Here is a 10,633-nt window from a genome sequence, read left to right as displayed (position 1 = left end):
GTGGCCAGCTCAGCCCACCAGGGGGCGGGGCGGGCTGGCATGTGGTGCTGGGGGATTGAACCGCGGTCCCTGATGCTTTGCTAAGCTTGTTCTAAGTAGGTGCTTTAGACCACTGAGCCATCTCTCCAGCCCCAATTGCCTTGTTTTGTAGCAGAAAATGCCTCCCTAAAGCCAGTACACTCCTGCTTCTTAGTTGCCCAGGTAATACTCCTGTTCCACTTCCAGTTGGTCCTGTCCCCTAGAAACAGCCGGTCACTGGAACACACAGCTGGTCGTTATGGTGCGCTCTATATGACGCAGTCCTCAGTGGACAAGCCGTTTTGCCTCTACTTCCTGCTTGCTTGTCCCATCCAAGGCCTCTGCCACCAGAGAGCAGGCCTGATCACTCAGTGCCTGCCGATGTACATGAATCTGCCTCCAAATCCTGGGTGTCATTGCTTGCCGTGACAGTTTTTTGCCGGGATAGAATTCCTTTTCCCTGCTTGAACATCATTTCCCCTTGTGAAAGGGCTCACGCCTCCTTTCCTCTTTTGCCTTGAAGAACATCTCCTCAAAAGCACAAAACTTTTAACACTCTCCAGTCTTGAGACATAGAGACAAAAGCATTACCCTTCCAAAAGCTTTGTAAGTCCCATCGATAAATTAGTACAGCCTCTGGGCCGGGGAGATGGCTCAGTGGAATAAGCGCTTCCCTGGCAAGCCCAAGGGCCTGAGTTCAATCCCCGGTTCCGCAAAAATAAATAGATAAATAAATAAATTAGTACAGCCTCATCCTTCCTTTAAATGTATAAGCATCAAAGAAAAATTTAATTTGCCCTGATGTGGAAGGAGAATAATACAGAATAGAATAAATAAAAGAAAAGAGAGGTTAGGATAGATATATAGTTGCATTCTCTTAATGAATAGAATGATTTGTTCTAATGGTGTTTGTAAATAGCTTCACAAGTCCACTTCGTGTACAGCAATTAACCACTAAGAAGAATATATGCAGTGTATTATTTGTTGAAACTGTACTTCCGATTGGATTTGAAACTGTCTCATTGCTGTTTATCAATAAAACTTTGAAAAAACAAAAAAAACAAAAAGAAAAAAAAGAAAAGAGAGGCAAAGGAAGAGGAATCACTGGAAAGCTGGAGATGAGGACAGGAATTTGGAGAGAGGCAAGAGTTAGGGTGCAATGGGCTGGGGAGATAGCTCAGTGGTCTAAGTGCCTGCCTGGCAAGCACAAGGACATGAGTTCAATCCCCGGTACCGCATGCCATGCTGTCCCTGGAAACCTGGGCACACCGAGCTGTGTAGCAAGACCCTGTATCAACAAAAAAATAAAATAAAATTTAAGAGTTAGGCTACAGGAAAGGAACATAGGAAAGCGGAGCCTTGGGCCTTGAAGCAGGCAGGCCTGGGGCTGGCGGCCAGGCCACTGCTGTACGCATTCTGCACGCACTCTCACGCACGCTTTTCAGCTGAGGTGGTGAGAGCCTTACGGTTCCTTTTAAAATTTTACTCTGCAAGATGTTGGGAATTTATTTTCTGCTGTCACAATGTCTCTCTTTTTTAAGAATTGCAGGAATCACCCTCAGGACCTCGCGCTTCCCAGACGGGCGCTCGTGCTGCTGAGCTATAGCCCCAGCCCTCTCGCTCTTCTTGAAAGGTTATAATGATCTTTTTTATCCTTTGTCTAGTTTGAAGAAGAATTTCTTGAAACAAGAGAACAATATGAGAAGCTGCAGAAAGGTGAGATTAGATTTATTCAATATTATTAGATAAAACACAAATCTGTTTCTGGAAATAGCATTTTAATAGAGAACGTAGAGCTGTACAGTGACAGCTGTTAGAAGAGGCAAGCGCTCTTCTTGGCCACCAGACTGTTCTGTTCCCTGCCACCCAGCTCAATGTGTCAGTTCCCCAGTCTTCAAGAATACTTACCAAGCAGGCTTTGGCGCGGCCTCGACTGATATAGTGCTGCAGGGTGGCCTGTGCTGCCTGTCCCAGGGCCCCCTCATTAAGAATTTAAAAATGCTAAACAAGTGTGTGGGAAGCAGGGAGGGGGTGGAGGATGCTCCTGACTTGCCCTGGCTCACACCCACTTTTTTCCAGCCATTCTCACAGATTAAAGAAACCCTCATAGTAGGTCAGGATAGACAGTTCATAGTGGAGAACTGACACTATGGAAAATGCAGTTTCCATCACATTGTGACCAAACAAGACCTTCATCATTACCATTCCCCAGAAAATGTGTCATGCTGAGAGAAAGGGCGAGTGCTTTAGCAATATTTCTGAATCTTTGTGCAGTCACATTGCTGGCCTTAACAAAAGGAACACAGATGTCCCTGCTGTCACTGCCAGACAATCATGGAGCCAGCGCAGATCACTCCTAAGAAGGCCAGTCCACATCAGCAGAGTCACTGATAAGCCACGTGACCCTGGGCAGGCCTTTAACCATCTGCCTCCCTGTCTCCCTAGCATAACACAACACAATCTCTTGGGTGTAGATTGCGTGCACCAGTACATCTTGGTGAATGAAAGGGGGCCTGGGCGTCCTCTCTCCCAGTCTTGTTCAAGAACTTTATTGTCGGCCCTGCCCCTGAAAGTCTTCTTCCTCTTCATTTCTGTCCACTCCACCCCATGGATGGTGCCTGGTGCACAGTATGGGTTACAAACACATTGAACGAATGACTGTTGCTCCGTGAGCCCTTCCGCGCACAGGGGAGGAGGAGATGTCCCTCTGTCTCTGCAAGGCTCCTGTGTCCTGTCCCGCTGCCGCGGTGGATGAGGCTGTCACTTCCCTGGGAACTACTTCCTCCCTCCCATTGCATTTGATCAGGATGCCAAGTGAGGCATCAGGGAGAGCAGCGGGCAGGAGGCCCTTGCTGTCTCTGGGCTGTGAGTCCGGGCAAATGCCATCCTTCCCCTTGGACTCTACAGCTCTGTTTTCTGTGTGATGGAGGGATTGATCTAGACAGTGGCTCAGATCTGTCCTTACTCTCTTCATAGGAGATTTTAGTTTAAAGCCCTTCGGAAAGATGTTGTTGGGTCCTAGAAGCAGGAGCTGTTCTAGTGGATGTCTGAATTGCTCACAGGCAGTAGCGGGGTGCTCAGCTCCTGGATGCTCTTTGAAGGTTGAAAAGTGTGGGTGTCCCATGAGTGGGCGGAGATTCTGCAGCCTCCTCACCAGATAATACAGCATTTGCCCAGTACAGACGCACCTACCTTATTCCTACTGGGCAAATGGGCAGAACCAGCAAACAGGCTCGAAGAAGTAAGTGATGGCCCGCCCACCAAGCAGAGAGGGGCCCCAGGGCCCAGGAAGCTGCCGCTGGCTCCTGGGGAAGCGCTCACCACTCTGTCTTCTGCCGCTGTCTTTAATCAAGTGAGAGAAGCTTGAGACTTTGGAGGAGCTGACTGTGGCCTTTGGCAATGCCATGGAAAACTCTGGCTCCTTATAGTAATGTACAGATTTCAATGAAAATTCAAAATCTATGCATTTCTTTAAAAACTCATGAAAAGAATACCATTTGTAGAAACTGGGTATGGTGGTACACACCTGTAATCCCAGCACTTGGAAGGCTAAAAAATAAGAAGATCACTATAAGTCCGATCAGTGTAGTGAGACCCTGTAGACTCTGTACTAAATACAAAGAAAAGAAAAGAAAAGAAAAGAAAAGAGTATCATTTGTAGGTATTAAATGCATTACCTGGCCTAGTGAGATAGCTCAGCAGATTAAGCACCTGCTTTGGCAAGCACAGGAACCAGGGTTCAATGCCTGGTCTTGCATGCTGTGCTGGCCCCACCCCTGGGGCACACTGAGTCCGGGCATGGTGGTGCAGGCCTGTAATCCCAGCACTGGGGAGGCTGTAAACAGGAGGAACACTACTAGTTGGACCTGCATAATAAGACCCTGTACTAATTAGCAATATTTAACAATATATATTAAAAAAGCATTAGCTGCACTATATCCTTCAGTCCACAGTGAACCATGTTGCTGTGGTAAGTAGCCAGAGATACACATGGAGGCTAGAACGGGAACAAATAGGTTCATTCAGTGTGCAGACCGTACCCCAGCTCTTGCCAGTGAGGACCATCGGCCCTGAGGACGGGAACACAGCAGCTTATGTAGCAGTTGGTCCTGTTGCTAAAGATAGCAGGTCTTTCCAGAAGAGCAGAGTCCAGAGGCTAACTGCACAGTGGTAGTCACAGTCCTGAGTCTTTACAGCATTGATTAGAGATAGAGCTGCTTACACAGGGCAAGCGGTTAGCCTATGATTTGGGGAAGAGTGAGTTCATCTAAGGTAGAAGGCAGTTTGAGGGATTTTAAAATGGAGTTTGGACCCAAAATGTAGTCTGTTTGCCACCGCGATCTATCTGCCAGTGGCACCGGGAGGTTATGCTGCCTACTGGTGACGCCACCTTGGTTTCTCTAGCGAATTTTGAGCACTGGAACTGCCTAACCACAGCTCTTAGGGAGTGTTGGCGCTGACAGTGCGTGCCTACAGGCACTTCCTGGAGAGGAGAGAACTTGGTTTTGGTTTCATTGAACATTGATTATTTGTATTTCTATTATTTCATATTTTCAAAATTCTGCTAGGTATACATTACTTATATCTTATTTCTTTACATATCTACTTATTTTGCAGGACTGAGAGCTGAACCTGAGGCCTCACAGTGAGGCAAGTACAGGGTCTCACTACTCAGTTCAGACTCAGTGATCCTCCTGTTGCAGCCTCCCCAGCTCTGGGATTACAGGCATGTGCCGCCACACAGTTTCGGGGCCAACACTGCACCTGGAGTTCCAGGGCCGGCAGGGCATGTGGTGCCGGGGATTGAACTCCAGACACTGTGCTTGCCAGGCAGGTGCTTAGATGGTGGAGCTGTCGATCCAGCCCAGAGAGTACTATTTAGAAACAGAAAACTGGGGCTCACGTAACATGTGTTCAAAATCACGTGGGCAGAGGGGACTACAGTTGATGCCACACCCAGGTCTGCCCGCGTCATTACTGCCACGGCCTCCTTTGTGATGAGTGGCTCCTGATGTGTTCTTAGGCAATGCAGACTCCGGGACTCCACCCCGTGACAGAACATCTGGGGCTGTGTGGGTATTTTTAACAAATCCTCACCTGATAGGACTGGGTTTTTTATTTTATTTTGTTTTTTCCTCAAGACAGAGCTTGCCATGTAGTTTAGACCAGGCTTAACCTCACTATGTAGCCCAGGCTGGCCTCGAACTCCTGGTGATCTTGCCTCAGCCTGGCAAGCGCAGGGACTCCTGGTGTGTACCACTGGGCCCGGCCCAGCTGGTCCTTGTGCTGCCTAAATTTTCAGAACCAGAAGCCTGTACACCATACATAGCTGTAGTAAATGTGGAACATTTTTTAAAGTTCATAGTTGACCAGTGAACAAAAACACACAAATGGGTCGCACAAGTCTTGTTTTACATGGCAGGCACTCTCTCAATTGTAGGGCCCTGTAGTTCATTACTTTGGCTGAAAATTGAAAGTCACACAGTGACATTAGCAGTAGCCTTTCCTGCAGACCTGTCATTAACCACCAGTGAGGAGCATGTCCCCCTCTCTCTGCCCCGACCACAGATGGACTCCTGCTCTTCGGCCAAGTGCCTCTTGTTGAAATTGATGGGATGGTGCTGACGCAGACCAGAGCCATCCTCAGCTACCTTGCTGCCAAGTACAACCTGTACGGGAAGGACCTGAAGGAGAGAGCCAGGTACTGTGACGCCTGCACCGGGCGCTTGGCTGGAGCAGCAGCGTCAGACAGGTCCTGCGCAGTCTCGGAAAGAAGGGCTGGCGCAGCGGCTGTCTGGCTCTCGATGCTTCGATGCTCAATGTTCATCCATTAGTCTTTCGTTTTTTCAGAATCCCCAAGCTGTTCTCTGAGATACCTGCCTTAGTCTGTGGGCAGCACTGTTACTATTCCTTTCTCTGTGTTGGACGCAGCACATGGCTTAAATGATACCCTAACAGGGCCGGGGAGATGGCTCAGTAGAATAAGCATTTGTCTGGCAAATGCAAGGACATGAGTTCAATCCCCGGTTCTGGAAAAAAAAAAAAAATGATACCCTAACAAGGAAGAAAATGATTTATGTGAGTATGGACTGAAACCTCCACTGACTGTGAGCTAAATAAACCTTTCCTTCCTTCAGAAAAAAAAAGATTTATAATTCAGGTAAGACAAGAGTACATTATTCTTTTGTATGTCTTTCCTGTCAAAAGGAAAGCCCCCCATCATGGGGGCTACAAGGGCAAACGGCAGAGATGGCTGAGGCAGCACGCATGCGCCCGCGCGGCGCTCGTGTTCCTTACCGAGTGACCCAGCTGTTTCACAACTGTTTGGACTTCAGACTGAGGCGCAGCGCTCAGCCTTACGCTCCGCTACTTGGACTCGCAGCCCATCTTTGTGCAGTCCGTGCGTTTTCCTGCAGCACGCCTGGTTTATACGGGGCTGCGGGTTTGCTGATGGCCGCGGAATACAATGCTGTGGTGCTGTGTTCTGTCATACACTGCAGTGCTGCGTGTGGGAGTTTCGCAGATGAAGGCAAAGCCATCGAGCGGGCGGTCCCTTGGACCTTGCTTTGTTCTGAATAATGTGTTTCTTACATACATTCCCTCACTCAGGGACCAGCGCAACGGCCTGGCAGCAGGACTGGCGCTGGATCCAACCCGAGGAATTCTGTAGTAATATACATGTCATTAATGTTTTGAAAACAGTTTTTAAAAAAGTATTTGTCAATGAAAAGAAAACTTCAAAGAGAATGAAACAGAGCTGTTTGTGACCCGACCAGAACACCAAGCTTTTCGTTCTCAGTTGCCATGTCAACAAAAACCTGTTCAGTTACCGATCCCTGTAAGCCAGTGAGAAGCTGTGGACTCACCTTCACTTCTAATAGGCTTCATTGATTTCAGTTCTTGAAACCACTTTTTTTTTTTTTTTCATTTATGTATCTGGTACAGGGTCTCACTACACAGCTCCAACTCGTAGTGATCCTCCTGTTTTCAGCCTCCCCAGCAATGGGATTATAGGCGTTCGCCACCACGCCCAGTCTCAGTGGCTGGCTCAGTGCACCCCAGGGCTGGGGCCGGTGTGGCATGCAGGACTGGGGATTGAACCTGGGCCCTGCGCTTGCCCAAGCAGGCGCTTAGTCTGCTCAGCTATCTCATCGGCCCTAAAGTCATAATATTTTGACCACTTGTTTCTGGCAAATGCCAACACAGAGGACTCTAATCTTTTCATAAACGCTTAGCCCATAAACATTTCTAGAGGCCCACATAGTACTGGCCCCTGGCTGGTTTGCATCCCAGCAAACATGGTGCGAGTGGAAGCTTGGGGTGGGAAGCGCCTTTCCTCCTGCAGCTACTCCCAGCAGTCTGGTCAGGAGGCGTGTGGGATGCTCTTCTGGTGTCTTGTCAGGATCGATATGTACACCGATGGCACCCTGGACCTGATGCTAATGATCGCATCGGCTCCCTTCAAGGCCCCTGGGGACAGAGACGAGGCCTACGCCACAGTCACGCGGAGAGCTAAGACCTGCTACTTCCCTGCCTTTGAAAAGGTAGGCTGCGGGGGCTTGTGAGGCCATCATGGCTGTGTTACTAAGGACTGGATATCTGAGACGAGAGAGGCTATGAGCCAGCTTTGCTGCTTTGAGACCAACAGCTTTAACAAGGACTCCGGAACGCCCCAGCGGGTGAAATGACAGATTCCCTAAGTAACAGAACAGGAGCAACCCACGGGCCATTTCTGTTGATTGCAAAGAGAAGTCATCTGTCCAGTGTGTTACCACCTTGAAATCACTTTTTTAACTTATTTTTTAAAAACTTTTAAGTCTGACAGCAGAGGCTAATTGTGCCTCAACCAACAGGCAGAATCTTCTCCACATACGCCTTTTTCTGAGGCCTCTTTGGAGTGAACACCAACATCTGACCTTGCGGTACATTTTTTTTTTTTTTTTTTTTTTTTTTTTTTTTTTTTGCGGAACTGGGGATTGAACTTAGGCCTTTGCGCTTGCCAGAGAAGCGCTTATTTCCACTGAGCTGTCTCCCCGGCCCCCTTGCGGTACATTAATAAGGTGTTTTCTTCTTTTCGTTTGTGCTGGACCTTGTGCACACTAGGCGAGTGTGCCTCCCAGCGGCACCTCTGGCCCCCGGGGCTCGTCCTTCCTGAGATGGACGTGCCCGATCTTTGGCCGTGATGCCTCTCCAAGCTGGGCCTCCTGACCTGACCCCAGCAGGCTCTCTGGTCCCGAGGGCTGCTCAGGCCTCATCTTGTATGCTTCCTCCTCCAGACTTGAAGTTGCTTTTCCAGGGGTTCTGGTTGTGTTTGTGACTCCCACACTTCTCTGTGTGTGGCAGCACTCACAGGGAATGCAGGCATTTGTACTGTGCCCACGTATCATGTCTCTTCTCTCTCTTCCTCCAGGGTACCAGCTCTTAAATTTGATGCAAATTTTTCTTTCCCCTTAAAAAAAAATAGAGACCTGGGTCATTTAAAATGTTTTCAAACTTCTGGGTGTGGTGCAGATGTCTGCTATCCCATCCCTTTGGGAGGCTGATGGAGGAGGATCTCAAGTTCAAGTCTTTTTTTTTTTAAATTATTTATTTATTTATTTATTTTTGTGTGTGGCTAGCTCAGCCCACCAGGGGGCGGGGCTGGCTGGCATGTGGTGCTGGGGGATTGAACAGCGGTCCCTGTGCTTTGCTTGGCTTAGCTTGTTCTAAGTAGGTGCTTTAGACCACTGAGCCATCTCACCAGCCCATCAAGTTCGAGTCTTGCCTGGACAACTTAGTGAGATCCTGTCTCAAAATGTAAAATGAAAGAGAGGCTGGGGATGCAGCCTGGCATAACACCCCTGGGCTCAATTCCCAGTTACAGCCCCGTGAACAACAAGTCACCATATTGTAAGCTTGTTCTGTAACTTGCTTTTTAAAAAAACAACTGTTTTTGAGCCATTTTTATAAAAAGTCCTCATTACTAAATTTACATTTGCTTCTTTCATTTTATTTTTCTGCTTGCAAATTCAAGGGCCAGCCAAGTAGTCAGTAGACAGGGCTGGGTGTTCAATCCCCAGGCCTGCCTCCCAGGCCTGCCATGCTGGACCTGCCCCTGGGTTGCACTGAATCGGCAATTGAGACTGGGCGTGGTGGCCTGTGCCTGTAATCCCAGCTCTTGGGAGGCTGTAAACAGGCGGGTCACTATGAGTCTGATCTAGTAGTGAGACCCTGAATACCCTGTAGGCCCTTCCCTAAAATACAAAAAACAAAAAGCAAATTCAAAGCCAGTTTTTCTTTAGCTTTTCCCATCTTTCCACAGTTCTCACTGTAGGGACCAAGTTTCTTTTCTTCTCATGGTTTAGAAGATCGTGTTTCTTTCTCAGACTCACAGTGGCTTTCAGCAAGACAAAGCTTCAGCCTCCTGCCAGCCGCTCTTCCTATTTCTAGGCCTTTATATTTGAATATATTTTTTTTTCAGAACCAGGGGTTGAACTCAGGCCCTTGTGTTTGCCAGGGAAGCGCTTATTCCACCGAGCCGTCTCCCCGGCCCTGTATTTGAATATTTTAGATCCAACTTTGTAAACGGCTCTTACTGCCTGTTAGCGGTGGATGTGCTGCAGAGGCGAGCGCTTGTATTGCCTATTATCGGTCCATAATGAACTGCTGACTCCTGATGACACCCAAGACGTAGTCAAGAAAATTTATCCGCACAAGAAGCTGATTGCTCCCTGCAGGGCTTCTCCAGTCTCACGCCCTTCTCCGTCTGAGTATATTTTCCTCTACATAAGGGGTGTTTTTCTTTTTTCTTTTTTTTGGCGGAACTGGGGATTGAACTCAGGCCCTTGCGCTTGCCAGGCAAGCACTTATTCTACTGAGCCATCTCCCCGGCCCGTTTTTCTTTTCTGAGTTCTCTCATGGAGGATCTATTTATTAACTCTTTAGGACTTTGTCAAAAATGACATTTTCTTTAGTCGAAAATGATTATTTAAATGGTTATAAAACTGTAGGTTAATAATTATTTTCCTTCAACATTTCAAAAATATGACTCTCTTCTGGCTTTGATTATTCTATTCCAAAGTCTGGCATTAATATTATTTTTTAAAATGGTATTGTATCTTTTCCCCCTCCTTTTCTTTATTTTTTATGTATTTAGTACAGGGTCTACAGGGTCTTACTGCACAGATCCGAGTCATAGTGATCCTCCTGTTTTCAGCCTCCCAAGCGCTGGGATTACAGTCGTGCCACCATGCCCAATCTCAGCATGCCCTGGGGGTGGGCCGGCGTGGTACACCAGGGATGGAACCCAGTCCCTGCACCTACTTACGCAGGCGCTTTAGTCACTGAGCTATCTGGCCCGCCTTTCCCCTCCTTTTAGTTTCCCTTTTTTGATACATTTTTACAGCTATGAGTTTAAATTTGTTATTTATCTGCTATTGTTCCTTTTCAGTCTGAGGATCCTCTTCCCTCCATCTCTTCATTCTGGAAAATTCTGCACTGACTAGTATTGAAATGCTGGGGATGGTGGTGCACACCTATAATCCCAGCACTCAGGAGGCTGAGGCAGGAGGATTGTTGAGAGTTCGAGACCAACCTGGGTTACAAAGTGAGCTCAAACCCAGCTTGAACTGCACAG

At 47.9% G+C, this 10,633-nt stretch overlaps 1 protein-coding gene across 2 annotated transcripts in view; it reads left to right on the top strand.

Annotated features, from left to right (window-relative positions):
* The window catches only part of LOC101565189 (glutathione S-transferase A4-like), a 39,987-nt gene that overhangs the window by 21,046 nt on the left and 8,308 nt on the right, over positions 1–10,633 (top strand). For both annotated transcript variants that reach the window (XM_023704833.1, XM_004644623.2), the window contains exons 3-5: positions 1,683–1,734; positions 5,587–5,719; positions 7,421–7,562. In XM_023704833.1, coding sequence (XP_023560601.1) covers positions 1,683–1,734; positions 5,587–5,719; positions 7,421–7,562 — 327 coding nt within the window. The remainder of the gene's footprint in view (positions 1–1,682; positions 1,735–5,586; positions 5,720–7,420; positions 7,563–10,633) is intronic.

Source organism: Octodon degus, unplaced genomic scaffold (assembly GCF_000260255.1).
Source record: "Octodon degus isolate 3935 unplaced genomic scaffold, OctDeg1.0 scaffold00205, whole genome shotgun sequence".
NCBI classification, from domain to species: domain Eukaryota; kingdom Metazoa; phylum Chordata; class Mammalia; order Rodentia; family Octodontidae; genus Octodon; species Octodon degus.
Note: the sequence above shows the minus strand (reverse complement) of the source record. Positions and strands in the feature narration are given on the sequence as shown.